This window comes from Corythoichthys intestinalis, chromosome 4, assembly GCF_030265065.1.
Source record: "Corythoichthys intestinalis isolate RoL2023-P3 chromosome 4, ASM3026506v1, whole genome shotgun sequence".
NCBI classification, from domain to species: domain Eukaryota; kingdom Metazoa; phylum Chordata; class Actinopteri; order Syngnathiformes; family Syngnathidae; genus Corythoichthys; species Corythoichthys intestinalis.
In genome coordinates, this window is record NC_080398.1 from 43,615,167 (window position 1) to 43,637,972 (window position 22,806).

The 22,806-nt window shown below is 39.1% G+C and overlaps 2 protein-coding genes across 2 annotated transcripts; both read left to right on the forward strand.

Annotated features, from left to right (window-relative positions):
- The first annotated feature begins 1,729 nt into the window (after positions 1-1,729).
- rad54b (RAD54 homolog B) lies at positions 1,730-19,574 on the forward strand. Its single transcript, XM_057835456.1, has 16 exons — positions 1,730-1,838; positions 2,444-2,606; positions 2,969-3,155; positions 11,265-11,459; positions 13,285-13,584; positions 13,690-13,852; positions 13,944-14,169; positions 14,281-14,367; positions 14,444-14,564; positions 14,637-14,776; positions 15,987-16,277; positions 16,370-16,533; positions 16,612-16,873; positions 16,942-17,008; positions 18,474-18,671; positions 18,738-19,574. Exons 2-16 carry the CDS (start codon positions 2,460-2,462, stop codon positions 18,953-18,955), a joined length of 2,766 nt encoding a protein of 921 aa, XP_057691439.1. The 5' UTR covers positions 1,730-1,838; positions 2,444-2,459; the 3' UTR covers positions 18,956-19,574.
- LOC130915441 (fibrinogen silencer-binding protein) lies at positions 4,419-11,251 on the forward strand. Its single transcript, XM_057835457.1, has 2 exons — positions 4,419-5,418; positions 6,728-11,251. Exons 1-2 carry the CDS (start codon positions 5,012-5,014, stop codon positions 7,296-7,298), a joined length of 978 nt encoding a protein of 325 aa, XP_057691440.1. The 5' UTR covers positions 4,419-5,011; the 3' UTR covers positions 7,299-11,251.
- Positions 19,575-22,806: the final 3,232 nt, after the last annotated feature.

Here is a 22,806-nt window from a genome sequence, read left to right on the forward strand (position 1 = left end):
ACAAGAAGTTGCTCTGTTGTGCATTGTAGTACAAACGCGTTGAACTTTTGTCTTATTTGCGGTCTTTTTTCCGTCGGAATGACTCAAAGTTGCCGTGTTGCGGGTTGTAACACGAGGAAGAGTTCGGAGCCGCATTTGAAGTTCTTCATTCTTCCTCGTGAGAAGAAAAGGACAAGCAATTGGCTGAAAGCAATCAATCGAGGAACAGTAAAAGAAGACATTTACGTTTTCAGCCGACATTTTATTAATGGTGAGTAAACTTTAATTGATTTTTTTTTTTTGCCCCAATTAGCTGCTAGGATTCAATAGACTAGGCAGTGGTTATTATTACCGGAATTGACAACTCGCAAAGCGTTATTTTTCTTTTGCCGTGAACTGCTCTGATCGGTCAATCAGTATATTATTGGCCTGGTGGGAATTGGTTATTTTGCCGTGACGTGTTCACGGCTAAATAACGCTTGGAGGCGAATTACTTGCCTGGCACGGCCAGACTGTTCTCCCTGTATTTTTCAAACACTGAGAGAAAAGTCTGGGACCCAGCCCATTAACGGCCTCTCGAGCAGGTACAAAATCAATCGACAAATCAGATTTGTTTATTTGCGTGACGTGTTCTTAACGAGCAATGTCACTCTTGCGCGTCGAAAGTCGTCTCCACAACAACACAGATGGTGAACAGGAGAGCCGAGAATATGTTCCAATGCACTGTAAAATCTGTTTTAAATTACCAAAAACACATCGACACGAATCATTGACAACAGTCTGTCTCGCGCTAGCCATGTTGAATAAACTCCGCTCTCCTCGTATGTTTACTTCCGCGTGAAAGTCCCTCGTCCTGCCCTTGTCGTTTTACTAACGTCACGTCTGCCCGTCGCTGATTGGTCCACTCCGCTGTCTGTTTGCTGTGGCTTGCGCCGCCCTGGAAATTGTATCCGCTGAATGGTGGCCAGACTCAATAGCTGGAACAGCGGTGAGTCTGGTGTACCAGGCAAGCGAATTACCGGTTACGGCAGAAATAATCACTCCGTATATACTACCAGTTTTTTTAGTTCCACACAGTACGTTGATAAAGGTCAACTTACTGGGTGACTGTAAGAGGTAGTTGTAGATGTTTACGAACTCCTCTGCAGGCAATTCCTTTGGAGTGTTTATCCAGCTATCAGCTGCGACTTTGTATGGGCAGATTTGCAGGCCAATAAACGCTAATTTTAAGTTGTATCACCTCCTCGCGTCTGTCGGCAGTGACTCGTGATAATAATAAGTCATGTTTAAGACGTTTTTATGGGAAAAAAGACGCAAAACACAGGTGAAATATATGAATTTCAGACAAAGTTTGTCAACGGATGTTTACCTGTGCGTGCCCCCCTTTCAAAATGGCGACACGTTGCTATGCGAGATGACGTCATCGTTACATCACGCCAACTGCGAGAATAAGTGTTGTACCTGTGTACCATGTCAAAGTCATGTGGTTTTTAATTCTACTTTCTGCAGTTCGTTGGTCTCTTCAAATTTCAACCGAACGTAAACATGCAAAATATGAGCAAACACATTTTTACATTACAGGCTTTATGTCACCGTTAAATGTGATTTTGGGAAAAATATGACAGTGATCGTCCTGAAATTAAGTAGCACCATTTCCGTTCCACAATATGCAACAAATGAAGCGTACCCGCCTAATGACGTATCGACTGTCTGTATTACAACCAATCACATGTCACAAATCATTCAGCGGGAAAATAACACGGAAATGGAACAGATCCAGTCGGGAAATTACAAGAAAAAAATTCAATGCAGCATTTTATGAATAATCGCTTCTCCGAACTTGTAGCAAGTAGGTTTCGGTAGGTTTCTTCGACACTCATATTTAGAATATTGTGCTGAAGTTATCATGTCCTTCGGTTTTTTGAGGCTTGGCTTAATGTTTTTGACAGTTCAGAAGATGAGTCGAGGCAATGTTAGTAACTACGTCTCCCGTTTGGAAATATTGACAAATAAACTGAAGTTTACGAATGGCCCATCCATACTCCCACTAACTAATGAAGGGTTACATATTTTTCAGCCTGAACTATTGAGTCAACTTCAGTGACTGTTACAGAGACATTACAAATGAGTCTCACGGCCACCACCAAATAAACAAACAAACAAAAAAACCATAGTATTGACATCGAAATTTGACTAAATGCACTTAATAATGTGTGTCCTGTGTAGTTTAATACAAATTGAGTATTGTGTTGTGTTAATGGCATTAATAGGATGCAAAGGTTAATTGTACATTGTCATGTAGTGAAAGCGCATTTCATTGTTTTGCCTTTTACCATATCATAAATTATGTTTAATATTAGTTGTAATGAATAAGTATTCATTTCGACATTTCGAGACCAATTAAGTGAAACTGAAATCAGTGGTGAAAAATAGTTCATGTTTGTTTTATGTTGTTTTTTGACAGATAGCAGGTGAAAAAGATGAGGCGCTCAGCAGCTCCTAGTCAACTTCAGGGTAATGCTGCGAAAAAGCCGCGTTTCACCCCTCCCGGAGCTACTTCTTCATGTATTGGCACAGAATCCAAGCCTTACTGCCAACTTTCTGGCATGGACAATGCTTTAAATAAGGTAAATGGTCTAATTTCTCATCATGCGGAAAGTGAAAATGAGTCTGATGCTCTTATCCATTTTTCGTTAAACTAGTTCCAAGTTGCTTTTGGAAAATATGTTTAAATTAGTAAGTGTTCATCACTCACTGTTCTTTTGTAAAATACCTCTCTTTTTGCATGTTGTTACAAGAAACCGCACCATCTATAGCCCATTTATATTGAATAAATGCAGTAAAGGTATTTGTGATTAACTTTTCAAAAATAAATAAATACTGAAGTGTTCCTTCGACTCAAAATATTTGAGAACCCCTGATCTATAGTAGTCATTATATAATGTATAGATATATCAAAGTTGTTCATATTGTCTTGGTTGGCTGTCAGGTCCAAAAAATTCTAGCAGCTCCACTTCTCAACAAAAGCGGATATGCTGTGCAAGCAGAACCAGCCTTGTCCAAGGCTCTGGCTCGAGTGCTCAATGCAACAGAAAGCAAGGAGAATCTTGGCGTGACAGAACATTCAAGTGCTACCTTGCAAGAACTGGCACCACAACAAGACAGCAAAGAAGCAGGTAAGGAGCGCTCCGACCTTCTTAAAGCTTGATATGTGTGAAATATTTTCAAAAAGGTTTAGCAAGTGGGCAGTTCTGTCAAAACCAGACAATGCAATTTCTGGAAAAATTGTGTGGGGATGCTTTGCGCTCTCCCAGGGGTCCCTTCCTATTAATTTTGGGGCCTTTTCAGCTCACTTCCTTTTTTATCTCATTGGCTGCCATTGACGGTGCTAGATTTGGATTAGACATCTAGCATTGTCATTTGCAGTGAAAGATGAGCATAACAGCCAGCCCGGCAATTTAAATGAATTGGATGTCTGTCATTGTCAAGTGTGGGAAGTGAGTGAATTTTGGATCACTTCCATGTTAATTTTAGGGTACTTACAGGTCACTTTCTGCACATTTGGGATTTTGGGTGCAATCTGAAGTCACTTCTTGTACATTTTAGAGAATTTTCTTGATATTTATGGCATTTGTGGGTCACATATTGTAGATTTGGGGGCTTTTCAGGTCAATTCCTGTTGATGCTGGGTCATATTTTTCCCCACTGGAAATGAATAGGGCCATTGGAAGTAAATGGACATGTTTTTGTCGTATTTCGTGGTGGAACTGTGCTTTTGGGAAAAAGAAAAAAAAACAATGTAACTTCTGTGTACCTTGATTTCCTATTTTTGTATGTGTGATAAAAAATTGGACAAAATACATTTTGGAATTTGAAAACTTCGTTTTTTCTATTAGAAATAAATGTGGCTTTCTTGTTTAAAATCAGTTACATTAAAGGTGCTGTGCTGTGCAATGGACTGGAAAAAAAGACTATTAATAAATGTGGGGGGGGCTTTACTTTGTAAAGCATTCCCATTATAATGGCAAGCTGCAGTTAGGCAGCGATCACTGTATTGTTTTGAGGAATAGAGTCTCCCTCTCGTGGCTACTTAGAGTTGTGCAAGCACGCGCCTTAACTTTTCATCCAAGACCAGCATTTGTAAACTGCAAACATAACGGTTTACTTAAAATTAAAAACCACTATAAATACAATGACGGCGCATTTTAAACACTCGCACATGAATAGTCGATACAAACCACGCGGATCACTCGTATGTGGAACTGGAACAATACTTTAAAGCCGTCGGGTTTTCGCAGCGGATTCAGTCTTGTGCTCTTTTCTGGATGAGCAAATAACCAGACACGAAGACGCTCATGGGCAGGTTTTGACCATAAAAATATGTACATGGTGGTGGAGATTTTATTAGCATGTAGCATCACCGCAAGCTTATCTCTCACGCATGCGCAGTGCGCTCTCTTAACAAAACTCCCCCTAGCGGGTAGTTAGTTAAACCCGCGCCTCACATTTCCTCCAGAAAAGCAGTCTCTGGCCCAACCCCAGATAAACTAATATCAACTGAATTCCTCTTTCCACCTGTGTGTGTCACAATTTTATGTTGTGTTTCGAGGCAAAGTGGCCTCGCTGTGCTGGGTTTGAGGTTTAGAGAGGCCGAGCTGTAAGTAGGTCGGGCTGGGTTTAAGCGGCTTAGCTACGTCAGTCTAAGCTGGGAGGAATTCATCCAAAACCCTGAGAGGTAGGCGGGGGCCTAAGCGAGGCTGGCCTAGTTAAGCCTGATCCTTATTGTGCACGGCAGCAGCCTGATTTTGTTGTGCAAGGAAGCAGAGGGGCAAACCAAGGAGTGGTCGGATTGTATGCTCATGACAGACCAAAGTCCGGGTTTGATTTGGAATGGGAAGAGAAGGAAAAAAGGAAATTTGGCAATTGAATTACTGTTAACTTCATATCTCGGTGGACTAAGAGAATTTTGCAGCAGGACGAGAAAAGACTGGTTGGGGCAGTGACAGTTGAAGGCCTGACTGGGCTTTTAAAGATGGCATCCGGTTCGGTGTTCCTCTCCAGCATGGTTGGGAAGGCTCGCTCCTCCAATTTTACCCTCTCCGAGAAGCTGGACTTGTTGAAACTTGTCCGGCCTCATATCCGTATCCTGGAGGAGCACACTAACAAACATGCAGTCATCATGGACAAGAACAAATGCTGGGACACTGTAGCGGAACAATACAACGCTCTAGGGGGCGATAGGCCACACCGCACAGCGCAAGGCCTAAGAACCCTTTACAAGAGGCTGAAGGAGTCGGCCAAACAGGAAGTGATGCAACGACGGCACGCCCAGCCGGAGTACAGGTCAAACGTCTCTGAGCCAACCAGAAGAATCATGGAGATGATCCCTCACCTGTTCCAACATGTGTCCATCCCTGAAAAGGATCTGGCTCTGCGCAGGTATGCTGTGATGTACCAAAACCAGTAGCATATTAGTACAACTGGCAAACACACATATTTTGTTAGTTGTCATTTGTTCTGGCCTTGAGGGAGGAACTGATGTAATTCACAGATTGTACATTACATGCAGAAAGAAAAAAAAAAAAAATTCATATTTTTTTTTTTCACTATCTATAAATTGATTTTAGAATTGCTGTTTCAAGGGCTATAGAAAACTTAATTGCAGCCTTTATTCATTGGAGTGTTGCTTAATGTTTACATGTAGCCGAAGCCAAAAACACTCTTATTTTTAAGAAATTGTTTTTGTTAATGGATGAAACATTTTACAAAAGAAGGCAAATCGTTCTATGTAAGGATCACATATTGTTATGAAAAAGCTGAATGGGCCATATCCATTATCCATTACATCAAAAACAATTGTATAATTAAACATTTGGGAAAAACTACATTGGTAGAATTGTTTGAAATAAACCAATGAACTAATTATTTAATGGTGTGATAAAAACTGATTTAATAACAATATTTCTTTTTCCAATTTGATTTTAAGGCATGGCGTGGGGGGGATAATTTAATGCAGCAAATATTATAGAATTTAAATTGCACTCATATTGCTATTCCTTGAGCTGTATGTGGCCCACTGGCCGTGCTATGCCCCCCAAAATAAGAGTTATGTACTAGTAATTCTCTCATAAACCTATTCGATGTTGTAAAGACTGATTAATTAGTCAACATTTACTTAATTATCATTAATTCTGTCATTTCTCTAGCCCTTTATTGCCAAAAAGAATTATCTTTGTGTTTAATCAAAGTAAGAGATTTTCAAACAGCTACTTTTGCGTTGGACACAATAGTCAACAATTTTTTGTTTGTGATACATTTATGGAAATTTCGATTGTCAATTTAATGTTTTACAAATAACATACAACAAAATACATTACAATTATTCTTTGTTTGTGGCTGATCTGTGACTGACACGTAGTATTACCTGAAGCAGCTTCACAGGTATAATTGTGCATGTGCCTAAAGCAAACATGTAGTAAAAACTGCTTTGGCACCACCTGGTGGCATTTTAGGGTCTGATGTGAAGAGAAAACAAAATAAATTGGTTAGTTTTTCAGAACATAATGGATTGAGCTATGGACTAGAACAGAGGAACTGTACTGGAATTGTACTTATCACTTCATCCAGAATTTGTCTACTGGAATTGTGGTCATCGGCACATGCTTACTGATGAATATTCATGCTTCACTAAACAACGTGTAGATTGCTTTCTCACTCATATTAATCTTTGTGTCCATCCATTCTTCAGAATAATGTACAGTAAGCTCACGTCTCCCACCGAGCCTCCTGGTTGCAGCTCCTCTCTAGCTGGCCCTCAGGAGTTCTCAGCAGCCGTCCCCGCGGTTTCCCATGAGGCGGTCCATCTGGACACGGATGATGATATAAAACCGCCTCCAGATCTCCCACTCCCCTCCACACTTGCAGAGCCAGTGCTGGAGGCGGGCTCGGAGCTGATGGGGGAACAGAATGCCAACAGAATCCATGATTATGACGCATCTTCATCTCTGGCCCCTTCATCTGTCAACAGCCCCATCTCCACCTCGCCACTGTCTTTACGCCATGACTTCTACCCCAACAGCATCTACTCCAATAACATCTACTCTCACCACGAGCCAGAACGCTTCCGCCCTCTGCACCTGGCGAAAGAAGAGCACGAGCTGGTGCAAGCCAATCACAGAAAATTGGCCATCTACCTTGAGGAAAAGAGAGAGGGGCTCAAGAGGAAGCAACAGCTAGAGGAGGAACTTTTGAGGGCGAAGATCAAAGTGGAAAGGCTGAAGATGGCCCGACTTCGACACGGACTGCCAGTCCCTCCTTAGCAAGAAGGAACATGTTACATGCAAAGGCAGATAATAGACCCAATTTCACCACTTCAGAGTATTTTCGTATTGCCTTTGTCAAATACCACTTTAGGTCAGCTTATCGCAATGGACGGTACAGTACCTAAAGTGTTGAGCTGGACAATCTACAGTCTATGGATGAGTTACAAAAGAGGCGTCACTTTTGCGCAACACAGATTTGTTACATTTTCAATTGAAAGAGCAAAAAAGATGCACAGAGAACATATATTACTGGAAGTCTTCAAACTTACTCTGCTTTGGTAATGTGATTGATGGGTGACACTGTGTCGCACTCCTACGATGTCACACCACGCAAGGGCATATGTCACCATGAAATTGTGCGGTAATTCAAACACCCATTTCATTTGGTGGATGAGGGTTTATTGAAAATGTGTGACATCACAATTTTGGTAAATGTGCCTCCAACAGTCAGTTCATGTTGCTGTTTTTGTTAAACCAACACTGTGATTAATGAAAATGTTTTTTAAATGTCGATATTTCACAAGGGAACAGACTATACTGTATATAATGAAAAATAATACAAAAAAGCTGCATCTGTTGGATGCCATTTCTGCTTGAATCTATCCTAAAACGGTATTAGGAAAAATCAGATAATTCGAAGATTTTGAATAAGTCAGTGTTAGTGTTCCACTGTTTTTTTTTTTTCTTTTTCTTCAAAGAAAATACATTTTTATGCAAGCAGCTTGTCAAGTTACACTATGTTAGTTACAGTTCGAAATTACTCAAAGCAAGCCTTAAAACACAATCCTACATTGAAGCTTGTATTCTCCAAATTTCAACACAAAAATGTCCAATGAGGCAGTTTGATATTTTTTTTCTTCCAAGTTAAATTATATTCAACGTTTCCCATTCCAGGCTCAGAATGTGAACATAATGAGACCATTTTAATAGTACAGGCAATGTTTAAGTACAAAGCACAGTAAAGTTATTTTAAAATAAAACAACTCACTACTACATTTTTGACCAAAAGATACTGTACATGCAATGGCTTAAAGTCAGTGTAATTATTGATATTTCTGGTTTTGGGTTTTGACTAGGGCTGTCAAACGATTAAAATTTTTAATCGAGTTAATTACAGCTTAAAAATTAATTAATCGTAATTAATCGCAATTAATCTCAATTCAAACCGTCTATAAAATATGCCATATTTTTCTGTAAATTATATATATATTCTGTAAAATAAATTGTTGGAATGGAAAGATAAGACACAAGATGGATATATACATTCAACATACGGTACAAAAGGACTGTAGTGGGCATTTCACTCTACTGTCATTTAAATCTGTCTATGCTGTCCTCACTCTGAAGCGTCTACTTTTTCCAAAGCTAGACAGCTAGTGAACGACGCCTTAATAATTCTTCTTCCTTTTTCATCTGATTTATTAATAAAATGGCCTCAAACCATTGTCCTCTTTAGACCGTCGTAAAACTACAAAATAAAAGTACACAAGCATTGCATTAGCAACAACGTTAGCTTAGCACGCTATACAGGTTCACTAAACATAAACAAAAAGCGTCTCATACAAAAAATATAACATTTCGCTTACTAACATAATATGTACATTTTTTACAACAACCATACTTACGGACAAATCTTGTCCAAGGATCATATAAGCACAACATTATCAGCCCGAGACGTCGTGCAGCCATAATGAACTGGTAAGAAAACAATAAACCATGTCGCAAAGTGACCACAAGAGTTCGCTGTTGGACAGCTTAAAAAGCCTTGCTGTAAAACTTACCAAAAGGCAGAATACTTTCTGAGCGGGATATGTGCGTTAATTGCGTCAAATATTTTAACGTGATTAATTTTAAAAAAAATAATTACCGCGCGTTAACGCAATAATTTTGACAGCCCTAGTTTTGACACTTGCCTATATTGGTACTACTGCGTTGTCATCATAAAAAAATACATGAAAGAAAATGCAAATGATAATTACTGAGATGTTAACTGACCTGAAGTCTCACAAGACGCCACCATTTAAACAGGCTGACTTTCAGTTGTGCAACTTTGGAGGCTCCACTATTTGTACAGTATATTGTCCTTGACTTTGAATAATAATATACAGTGGTATGAAAAATGTATCTGAACCTTTTGGAATTTCCCACATTTCTGCATAAAATCACCGTCAAATGTGGTCTGATCTTTGTCAAAATCAGATGTAAAAACAATGTCTGGTTTAACTAAAACCACCCAAACATTTATAGGTTTTCATATTTTAATGAGGATGGCATGCAAACAATGACGGAAGGGGAAAAATAAGTAAGCAACCCCTCTGCCTAAGGAGACTTAAAAAACCATTTAAACCAATTTTTACCAAACTATTTAAGTCAGGTGTGTGCACAATCACTGATGAGTGATTTAAAGCTTCCCTGCCCACTATAAAACACACCTAGTAAGAATAGTCTTGATGAGAAGCATTGTCTGATGTGCATATTGGCTTGGCTAAAAGAGCTCTCTGAAGACCTGTGATCAAGGATTGTTGATTTGTATAAAGCTGGGAAAGGATACAAAACCATCTCTAAAAACCTGGATGTTCATCAATCGACAGTCAAAGAAGTTGTCTACAAATGGAGAGAGTTTGGCACTGTTGCTTCTCTCCCAAGGAGTGGCTGTCCACCAAAGATGACGCCAAGAGTTCAGAGCAGAATACTCAGAGAGGTAAAAAAGAACCGTAGAGTGTCTGCTAAAGACTTACAGAAATCACTGGCACAGTCCAATATCTGTGCACACATCATCTATATGTAAAACTATGGCCAAGAATGGTGTTCATGGGAGGACTCCACGGAGGAAGCTACTGCTGTCTAAAAAAAACATTGTTGCTTGTTTAATGTTTGCAAAAGGCACTTAGACTCTCCGCAGAAGTTTTGCAAAAATATTTTGTGGACTGATTAAACCAAAGTAGAATTGTTCGGGAGTAACACACAACGTCATGTGTGCAGGAAAAATGGAACAGCTCACCAACATCAACACCTCATCCCAACTGTGAAGCTTGGTGGAGGGAGCGTCACGATTTGGGGCTGTTTTGCTGCCTCCGGGCCTGGACACTTCAAATGTTTATCAAGATGTTTTTCCGGAAAACCTGAGGCCGCCTGTCAGACAGTTGAAGCTAAAAAGAAGATGGATCATGCTGCAACAAGACAATGATCCAAAACACAGAAGTAAATCAACTTCGGAATTGTTTCATAAGAACAAAATACACACATTCTGGAGTGGCCAAGTCAAAGTCCAGACTTGAACCCCATTGAGATGCTGTGGCATGACCTAAGGACAGCGATTCATTCCAGACATCTCAGGAATCTGACTGAACTACGGCAGTTATGTAGCGAAAAGGGGCCAAAATTAGTCCTGATCGATGTGCCAGACTGATCTGCAGGTGCAGGAAGTTTCTGGTTGAAGGTATTGCTGCCAAAGTGGGGGCCACAAAATATGTAAATGTGAGGGTTCACTTACTTATTTTCCCCCCTTCTGTCATTGTTGGCATACTATCCTCATTGAAATATGAAAATCTATAAATGTTTGGGTGGTTTTAGTGAAAGCAGACAATGTTTTTTTCATCTGTGTGATTTTGACAAAGATTAGATCACATTTGATGGTGATTTAATGCAGAAATGTGAGAAATTCCAAAAGGTTCAGATACTTTTCCATACCACTGTATGTCCAGTTGGAGGAGGGGATGTTACTTATGACCTTAATTGTTTTTTGAAACGTGAATGTTTATTGCAGTTTTGGGAAATAACTTTTGGGTGTTGTTTTGTCCATGTTTTTTGTCTTTTTATCAAACAAGTCTTTATTTTCTTACAAATGATTAAAGTGAAGTACACTTAAGTGTATGAGTGGCTTTCATGGTAATGTGTGGTGTTGCTGATGGTGTCTGTTGTTGTATCTAGGATAATCTGCAATTTTTTAATCTGTTTCCGTAGGCCTTGCTCAAACATGCGCTGAGATAAATTCAGCCTCAAATACAGATGGCAGTCAAAACGCAGTGCGGTACTTCAGCGTAGTCTGGTGTAAGGCCAGCAAGAAGAAACACAAGCGCTGGGAAGGTGACGCTGTCCTGGTGACGAAGGGTCGAACGGCTACCCTGAAAGATATGGAGGGCAAAAACATTGGCGAGGGTGAGATTTTTTTTAAACATGTATCATGTAAAGCTTCACAGATAGAGTGCCTGCTTAACCCTTTATTTGGCACTCATTTAACTCATTATTTAATAGGGACAGTGCACAATGATGAACATCTATTAGACGATTCCAAAATATGTAAATATGCCAGATTGTAGCAAAAATGCTAATTTACATCCGCAGTCCCTAGACAGGTAACACAAAGACACAAAAAGGACAAAAGATTACAATAAAACAGCACAGTACAATAGGTTACCAAGAAAGTCAGTGATTGCAGGACTGGTTTACTTTCAACCACTGCTTGAGCTGAGTTTTGAAGGTTCGTATTGTAATCTGGAGCACTTTACCACTTCCTGATGGTGAGTGGTAAAGTGTTCCAGATTTTACTGGACTTTACAGAGAGACAGTTGTTACCGAAGGAGGTTTTTCTGATTGGGGCCTCACAGTCCCCTCTAAAGGAGGCCCTGATCCTGAGACCGCAGTGAGCCATTTAAAAAAAAAAAAAAAAAAAAAGGGGGGGGGGGGATCCGACATGGGAGGTGAGGCGAGTCCATGTAACACTTTGTACATTTAGACAAGGCGCTTTAAAAATGTTAAAATACTAAAGGCTAAATAAATAGTACTTTTTAAAAATGTTACAAACATGGAATGACATTGGTTTTCTGGCAAAGACTTGTAACGATTTCTTAGAGAGTGATTCTATGTTACTGCATGTATTTACACCTGCCAGTTGCCAACATGTAATGCAATATTCAATGTGTGATAAAAATCATTGAGTCTAGAAACATTCTATTCATTCAAGTGTTATGAAAGATCTTATTTGTTAAAAATTGTTCAGGTTCAATTTCACAGTATTACATATTCTTTTAATATGGCTTTTAAAAGACTGTGTGGAATCAAGTGTCACTCCAAGGTACTTGAATTCAGAGACTATTTGTAGTTCCTGTCCTCCAGAAAATACACCTGAATGTTTGATGTCAAAAAGTTTCTTTGTAAACATCATACAGTTTTAGTTGTGTTTAGCAGAAGGCAAGATTTGTTGAGCCAATCATTTATGGGAACCATCGCTAATGTGAGAGCAGAAGGTGCGTCTTGAGTATTTTTTGCACTAGTGAAGATGACCGCATCATCAGCATACATTTGAAATTCAATGTTTGCACATGATTTTGGCAAGTCATTAATATACAGAGAAAATAACAGTGGCCCAAGTATTGACAACTGAGGCCGGCCAACAGGGCCGCTAGAAATGTTGATTTGACACTGTTAATGGAAACACACTGTCTCCTGAATTCTAAATAAGATTTTATGCACTGAATTGCATCCAATAAAAAATTAAAATCAGATAATTTAGACAGAAAATTTTCATGAGTTACGGTGTCAAATGCTTTTCTCAGTGACTGCCAGTGACGACAAAAGATCACTGTTAGCCATCCCAGTCAAAATGGATCCGAAATCTATTGCCATCAATGGCAATGAAGCTGGAGCATTCACAGCCAGTACTTTTTGTTTAAATTAATTAGAGGCCCACTGTAGTCATTGGCAGCAAATTAGTTAGAAGACAATGATTGTTTTTGTTTTTTTTTAAACTAGTATTATTTGTAAGACTGGGTATTGCGGCTTTAAGTGTATTGCTGTATGGTCTAAAATGACAAAGCCATAATGCAATACACATTGCTCTATATTGGGCAATGCTTGTCAAACAAAAACATTTGTAGTGTTTGTACTTTTTTTTTTTTTTTTTTTTTTTTTTTTTTTTTTTTGCCACATTGCACTCAATGTTTTGCACAGAAAGTTTGATAATATTGCAGGCCTGTCCCTGTAGGTAGTGGCTACAAGATGTCAGTGCTGGCCTCTCTTGCTGAGGGAGAGACACTGATGATTGGAGCGAAAGAGGTGGAGGTGTTGGGAATCATATCTTCTGAAGATTTCGCCACAGGACGTTGCTTCCAAGAAGCCCGTTTAGATGAAGTCGACCCGGTCCCCAAAACGGCTTCCCGTCCCTTTCATCGCCTCGTATCTAAACCTTTCTGCTCCCCTAAGCTGTCGCAGAAAGCACAGCATCTTGAATCACAACCAAGGGAAGAGCATACCAGCAGACCTCTTCATAATCCACAAGCTGCTGGTTTGTAGAATGAAGTTCTCATCTATACTCTTCAAACGCATTCAATAAGTTCTTTTTAATTATTATTATCCAAATACAAAATATCCTTTGTTCTATTATTAACAGATGCTCTAGTAATGCCTCGGCCCTCTTCCAACCACCAATGGTCTTATAACAAGACAGGGCTTCCTGTTGTTGATGTTGTGGTTGACCCGTACCTGACAAGTCACTTGCGTCCCCATCAGAGAGACGGCCTGCTTTTTCTCTATGAATGTGTCATGGGCATGAGGTTCTAATCCTGTTCCAATTCATCTAAATTTGTGAGACTTCCATTTTATTCACAGTCCAATAAAGTAATCCGTGTCTGTTTGTAATATCAGAGCTCCAGGACGCTATGGGGCCATCCTGGCCGATGAGATGGGCCTGGGGAAAACCCTCCAGAGTGTGGCGCTGTGCTGGACGTTGCTGAAGCAGGGACCGTACGGGGGAAAAGCAGTCACCAAGCGTGTTCTTGTGGTCACTCCTGGCAGCTTGGTGCAGAACTGGGGTGCCGAGTTCAATAAGTGGCTCGGACGTGAAAGGATCAGTGTTTTCACCGTGGATCAAGTAAGGAAAAAGACCTTGTCAGCAAGCAGACCACCAACATTGCTGATTAATGTAGTTTGAGTCACTTTTTACAGTCTTAGAGTTTGTATTATTTGTTGTTTTCATTTAAAGGACCACAGGATCGAGACATTTGTGCTGTCTCCTCTCCACAGTGTTCTAGTGATCAGCTACGAAATGCTTCTACGCTGTCTCGAGCAGGTTTTCTTGCCTTTTGTCTACACGTTTATGTGGAATCATATTGAAAGACATTTGAAAGCCACATTTTTGTTTTCAGGTGCAGAAAGTTGAGTTTGGTCTTATCATCTGCGACGAGGGTCACAGATTAAAAAACAGTAGCATCAAAACGTCTTCAGCTCTCAACAGCCTGAGCTGTACTCGCAGAATTATTCTAACAGGTTTGCTTTAGCTGCATTTTTCTTGTCTGCTGAGGAAATTTGAATATTTTTTTCATGTACTGTGTCTTAAAGGCACCCCAGTGCAGAATGACCTACAGGAGTTCTATGCCATCATAGAATTTGTTAATCCAGGCATACTTGGCTCCACCACTGCTTATAGGAAGGTGTTTGAAGAGCCCATTCTTCGTTCCAGGCAGCCCTCCTGCTCACAGGTAACATTCACTGAAATCATTTTGTACAGTGCTTAATCTCTCTTGACGTTTTATTAGGTACTCTTCTTACACAATTTAAAGTGAAGAAGTTTAGCAAGTGTTTAGCAAGCCACCCGGCAACCACAGAGGTTTGAGTTCTAATGTAGTGGCCAGAGTTGTCTGATAAAAGCATATCAAAATGATATTGGATAATATCGACATCGGTTTTTCATTATTGGTTTTGTGCCAATATGCATGATGCCTTAAAAGTGAATGTAGACCCCTTCTGCCTTTGTACAAGGGTTGGCCACAGTTTAGCACAGCAGTTATGCTTATTGACCATTAAATGTTTCCAAACTAAGATGCCTGGGTTTTGTTATGTGAGCAGACCATTTGCATTTATGGTGCAAAAATTAAATGAACAATAAATGATTGAAAAATAATGAATTATGCAAACTCATTACGTATAACTACTGCATTGCCAGAAAGAAATAGTCACTAAGAAAAGTAATAATAATAATAATAATAGAAAAAAGATATTATATATATTATATATATTTTTTGAGTGCATCGGTATCAGTTTGATATCAGTATTGGGATTTTTGGAGTCGGACAATATCGGTTATCGGTTAAAAAGTCATTATCTGACAACTGTAGTAGTGACTTGGGGGAGGGGGCTATCATCACAACCCTACTCAGAAAAAAATTCTGTTATTTGAACAAGCATTAGTCAACAATACTTTTTTAGCTATTAAGAGAGGCTGAATATTATTACAGAATATTACTGTATTGTAATGAATATTTTATTCTGATCAAATAATAAAAATAGTGTAAAAAGGATCTCTCTCTTAAGGTAGAGATAATTCATTGGTCTACTTAAGATGATGATTTACACTATACCATAGTGGAGGAAAAATATATCTTTTTGTCTGTTGAAAAAATATTCAATCCAAAAGGTGAACTTCACAAATACTTTATTGAGGGTGATAGGTTAATTTTGAGTCTTTATTAGTAGTAAGCTATAGTCATCAAATTATAAAACAAAGTCCTCATATATTGCAGTCTATTAGTAGTGAATCCAAATGAGTTTTACTGTTTGAATTTAACTACGGGATTAGATTACTCATAAGATTTCCACAATATTCAAATTCATTCGCCCCGATAACCTGGTTAAACCTGTAAGTCATCGAACAAGAGCAAACCTTTCTCCCATTTGTATTTCTGTCAATAGGAGGATAGAATTTTGGGAGAGGAACGAGCAGCTGAGCTCTCCCGACTGACCGGCATGTTCATCCTTAGGAGGACACAGGAGATCATTAACCGCTACCTACCGCCACGGCTAGACTGGACCGTGTTCTGTAGGCCTTCCCCCTTACAGCAGGAGATCTACAAGCTTCTCCTCAGCCACCGAATCTTCAGAGCCTGCCTCCAGGGCTCCATGCAAACACACACACACCTGGCCTGTATTACTGCCCTGAAAAAGCTGTGTAATCACCCTGCTCTACTTCACGCCACTGTCACGGTGAGCTTGTTTGATATAGATTTAGAATTTGACTCATTGAATGAGTCAAGTGCTATTAAGGTAATAATGTCTGCTTGGCAATGTGCTCTCAGGACAAAATGAAGAGTGAATCAGAGGAGAACTCATTATATGAAGGACTGGCACAGTTTTTTTCAGAAACCCACACCTCAGATGACTTTAACCCTGCCGACTCAGGCAAACTTTTAGTTCTGTTGGACCTATTGAAGACCATCAGACATCTCAGCCCATCAGATAGGTCTGTTCTTAATACCGTACGTCTTTGTAGTTGCCATCCATATTGTTGCATTTGTGTCAGTGTTGGTTTCTCTTTCAGGGTGGTTGTCGTGTCCAATTACACGAAGACACTGGACATGCTTCAGAAGCTTTGCAAGCACATGAGCTACACGTTCTGTCGGCTTGACGGACAAACGCCCACCAACCAGCGGCAGCGGCTGGTCGATAGCTTCAACAACCCATATTCTCCAAATTTCCTCTTTCTGCTTAGCTCCAAAGCTGGAGGCGTAGGGTTAAATCTAGTGGGGGGTTCCCATCTGGTGCTTTATGACCTAGACTGGAACCCTGCCACTGATATCCAGGTATACCTACAAAAACAACTCAAAGTGTGTTTGCTGCATTGGGGCAATCACTTTCTTGCTTTGTGTAGGCTATGGCTCGAGTTTGGCGAGATGGACAGAAGAAGACAGTGCACACCTACCGTCTCCTCACTGCTGGTAAGAATTTTCATCAACGTATAATTTTTGCGCACCTTATATGGTTTTTGTCCTTAATTTTTGTCATAGTGACAGACAACAGCTTTATCAAGTGCATCCCCGCGGAAAGAATCTTACGTAATAACTTGAAAGAAAACAAAGAATTTCATTTTTCTAATGTGTAGTAGTGGAGGATAAATATAAATTAAAGCCACTATTTTCAAGAAGTGGCTGCCCGACATGGGGAAAGACCTTTTATTAATGCTGGAGCTATTGTAGTCAGTCAAATGCGAGAATCCAGTGACATCATAAATTCTCATCATCACATGCACCTATGCTAATTGTACATGTGCGTGGGTATAATAGACATCACAAAATGGCTGCGCTAGTAAGCGATGCCATTTTTTGTGTTTAAACTAAAGGTGGGACTTAAACGCATTAGTTATGATTAATTGTAAAAAGAAAAATGTGTTTAAAAAAAAAAAAAACACATGTTTGCACAGTTCCTGGTACACCGATTATGCCGCCATAAACAGAGGCAAGTTTGTGTTAAAAAATTTTAAAAATGAACTCAAGACCGGACGTTCCAGTTGAGGTAATTGCATCGTTAAACACACACAACAAGGAAAATTACACATACTGATGATTAAAATGCAAAATATATTTCATTTTCTGAACGTGCTCGCTAGCTTAATGCTTTTATACAATAGAATATGCCGTTAAAACACTAAAGAAAATTAGCATTCATTTACCTTATTTATGTTCTTTTTTATAAATTACCGGTAAATGCAATGTTGAATTTATTTAATGTTATTTATTTTATTGTATATACCTCCTTAAAAATGATGATTCATAGTTATTTTTATACATTCTTGAAATGCTGGACAATGTTTTTATGTTTTATGTTTATGTTTTTTTTAACCACTTAGCAATACTGCTGTGGGAAGATAAACCTGCAGTGGCATATTATGTTCAATAACTGTCATTTCGAATTTGGCGAGGGCTATTTTCTGTTCGTATTTTATTGTTTTGGACATGAATCTGATTGATTGCATTTGTTAAGGCTTAACAACATTTGCTTATATCTATATTTCATTGAGTCGTTCACCAAGATCTATTTAAATTTTTAAAATGTATGTTCTATTTAAACTAAAAATGCATTATTCTTTTTTTATGCATAGCAGCAAGTGGATAAGCAAGTTAATTCACCTTCCAGTGAAATGCCATTGAATTTGAAATGTTCTTTCACTATGCATAGCTGGCACAGATATAGAGAAGTTTTTAATGAACAACATTTTTGGAGTAATTAAGTCAAATTGAGATTTCCTGACCAAGTTGTTAAAGCGTCTGTGCTCAACTCTATGTTGTGTGTAGTATACATATTCTCCCCATGGTTGCGTGGGTACTTTATCTTGCTTGCCATTTTAAAGAAGACAAGTTCTCTAAAAAGGGATGATTCATTTGAAGGCTAATGTTACCCGCTTAGGCACAATTGAGGAGAGAATATTCCAGCGGCAGGTGTCCAAACAGGGTCTTTCTGGGACCGTGGTGGACCTCGGCAAAGGCTCCGAACACGCCAGCTTCTCCACCAATGAACTGCGCGATCTATTCAGCCTGACAGACACTCCTTCTCTAACTCACGACCTGTTGAATTGCAGCTGCGAAATGGACGGCTCAGTCAACGGTAAGATTTTTAATCGTCGCATAAATTCATATTCACATACTCAAACTTTTTAAACATTCTGCTCAGCTGTCAAAGAGGAAGAAGGGCAGGCTTGTGAAAATCGGCCGTGCCAGCTCGGTCGTGACTTCGGCGCGTCGACCCAGAAGCACCTCAGCATGTCCGAGCTGATGCAGTGGAGACATTTCTCTGGTGACACTCACACCTTTTCTGATCCTTATCTGGATCACGCCCGAGACAACATCACCTTTGCCTTTCAAACCACCATTTCTCACCTGGATCATTAGCCACTATTGTTGTTACGCGATACTTCATGAGATTAGTGAAAATAAAATGTACTTCATAATAGCCCTTTTTAAACGTTTATATTTAACTAATTAATTTTCATTGATGGCGATGGACATCCACTTTATTTTATCCAGGTGTAAATGGATTAGGTCTCTATCACTGTCAGTGGCTGGGAATGAGTTAAAAATAATACTGTTTTGATTAAAGCTGTCAAAAAAATTGTTGATTTAATAATATTACGGGGATTCTAGTTTTGCAGTGGTATAGAACTGCATTAGTCATCCCTAACTGTTTTGATGCTGTTGTATGGACTGAAAAGAGTCACAATGTTAAGTTAAAATGTTAATAATAAATAAATAAAATACTTACAGCCATACCCCACTTTAATGTCTAAGTACAACAGAGCAATATTATCTTTGGAAAAGCAACATATGACCTCATTAGAATAGATGAGATGTGCCTAAAAAATTAATTGAAAGAGGATTTTAAATTGTACAAGTGTCCCGAATCTTGTGTCTGGGAAGTTAATGGGCATTAAGGCTTTATAGAGCAATTGATTATTTTTGATGATTTAAGAAAAAAAAAACAAAAAAAAAAAAACAATCCCATAAGGCATCCACATTAGAGCAGGGCGGTAAACCGAAAATTTACCGTCACCGAAATTCTTAACGATGACCGACGTAATTTTGACCATGTCGGTAAATTCGGTAAATTAATAAAACAAGAAAATATAGTCTTTTCATCCCGCTTTGATTCTGTGTTGTTCGTCTATGTTCATTCCCCTTTAAGAAAGCAGTGAATGTGCTTACGTAGGGAGTCACGTGATCATCAGGAAGCCAATCAAACAAAAGCCCGGTAAGCTAACGCTAGCAGCTAACGCTACAAGCAAAACGTGATGGAGTGTGGCTTAAGGGAGGTTCACCAAACTTTCAACCGACATTTAGTAGACTCTTGGTGGCATCCAGACGGGCTTTCACCCGCTGTCCTCCTTTGTTCTCACGATTTCCGGAGATGGTGCTTTCAGTGCTTTCTACTGGTAACCAGGCTAACGCTAGCTAGCGGCTAACGCTACAAATGAACGTTATGGAGTCGGATAGCGGCTCTAACCTTGTCGAAACGGCTGAACTTAATGAGTGGATTGGGCACGGACTGCATCTAGCAATTACTATGTGGCGTTATTTTGTATCTGTCTGTGTGATTCCTCTGATAGCTTTTGTGATGGTAAAGCATTCAGCATAAAGTACAATCCAACGGCGAAACTTATAATGACTGAGAAATGGCCCCAGCTATTTTTATTGTGCGTGCATTTATTAAAAAATGCACTGGGGGGAAAAAAACCCTTAAACCATAAAGTAAACACTTGTATTTAATAATTATGTCACAGCAGCCATTAACAATAAGTTGTCTTTTTGAAGTGTACTGTTCAAGCTGCAAGTCATTTGTGTTACAATTACATGTTTGCACAGGCATATTGATTTTGACAACGTACATTGTTCAAGTCATACACGCCGTTATAAATGTTCATACTTGAATTCTTATCGCTTACAATACATTTTTTATAAACTTAATTTTTAGACTGCATGTACAATTGTTAAATACAGTATATCAAATTGAATGCTGGTAAATAAATCAACAAGAAATAGTTAATCTGTATTTCATGCATTGATTCAGATTTTCAAATTATATAACAGTCCGCTTGGGCGAATTTATCGTCATTTATCGTTATCGAGATAAATCTGCTCAATTTATTGTGATACATGTTGAAGGCCATATCGCCCAGCCCTAATCCACATACTGTATGCTGTATTCACATTTTGGGTCAAGTAGGCCACAATTTTAACATTTCATATACCAGAGTGGCCTACATGACCCAAAAAGGCATGTCCACATATGTGGATGATAGGTCTACATTATAACCATATTATTTTTATTACTAATAACTATTGTGTTTGAATATTTTTTCCCATGAATAAAATTGTACGATAATAAAATGTTAATCAAAACAAATTAATCAAAACGAATAAGAACAGAAGTACACTCAGTTTATAGCCCCCAATAACACTCAGGTTGATTTTTATTATTGTTTTAATTACATAGTCTACCGCACTGCCTGACATTGACAAAAAATAGACTTCCAATTTATTTAAACTGGGAAGACTGGTTATGAATGCTGATCTTTCAATGTCATTAACTGTGCAAAATATCAAATCCAGTTTGACTGCGAGGTCCTCGCAAACAAAATAGGTTGGACGTCTAGCGCTGTCAATGGCAGCCGGTGAGTTAAATGAGTGCTCTATTAAAGGTTAAGTCTAAAGAATTGGTTGCAATAAAAAGTGATTTTAGAAAATTTATGATTTAGCCTCTATTACTGCAGGACTCACACGTGCTGATCATGCAGAGTTCCTTTTGTGACCATCTACGGTAATACTGACAGCAGTTTATCTTCATGATGAGGCAAATTTAGGTGCTGTGTGCTCAGTTTATACAAAGCATCAATTTGGAGTAATCCAGTTTAAACCATGCGTACTACGTTTTAAGTGTTCAGTGATGACAGTTTTCACAGAACAAGTGTTCCCATGGTAAAACTTTGTCATGCTGTGACCTTGCATATGACGGTCAAGTGAATCACAGCCGTTCAGTGATGTGGGACACTCATCACCCTTGTTTGTTGGTACTGCTCAGCACTAAGCAGATGCGTGGGAGTTACGTGTGTGTTGTGCGTGTGATGTGTATGGTTTGTATTCAACTGTTGTTATATAAAAGGGCTAATTATTATGCATTTGACCATCACCATGCCGCTCTATTAGGCCATTTTCTTGTGTAATAACTAGGTTTCTGGGATCTTTGACTTTGCTCATTATAGAGGCTCCATTAGCTGACTGAATTATTACCCTTCAATCTCTAGTGATGACTATTCAGCCACTTTTAGTCTGATTAAAAGAGGTGCTGAAAGTAATAAATATGCATGTATTCAAACTGCTTGTGATATCTTTATGTCAAACTCAATAATATTTGACACAAAAGCCGTCACTAAGCAATTGACTACTACCCCCTATACAGTTGACAGTCCCTATACATGGGGAATAGGGACCAAACAAGGCTGCAATTAAGTGAAAGTTTAAATGAAAATCACCACATTTAGTTTAAACCACAAATACACCACAAACTCATTGTTTCAAATGTTTACAAATACAGTGTATCACAAAAGTGAGTACACCCCTCGCATTTCTGCAGATATTTAAGTATATCTTTTCATGGGACAACACTGACAAAAAAAAATACACTTTGACACAATGAAAAGTAGTCTGTGTGCTGCTTATATAATAGAGTTATTTTATTTTCCCCCTCAAAATAACTCAAAATATAGCCATTAATATCCAAACCCCTGGCAACAAAGTGAGTACACCCCTTAGAAACTACGTACATCCCTAAATGTCCAAATTGAGTACTGCTTGTCATTTTCCCTCCAAAACGTCACATGACTCGTTACAGGAGTGCTGTCAGCATTGCTGCAAAGATTGAAGAGGTGGGAGGTCAGCCTGTTAGTGCCAGACCATATGTCGCACTCTACAACAAATTGGTGTGCATAGCTGTCACCCCAGGAGAAAACCTCTTCTTAAGATGGAACACAAGAAAGCCCGCAAACAGTTTGCTGAAGACATGTCAACAAAACAGATGGATTACTGGAACAATGTCCTATGGCAGGGGTGGGCAAACCGGTCCTCGAGGGCCGCAGTGGGTCCTGGTCTTTGTTCCAACTGATTCAGCACACACAGTTGGTTCCAATGAGGTTTCAGTGGAAACAAGGAGCACCTGACTGCAATTAACTGATTGCACTTGTAAGAAACCA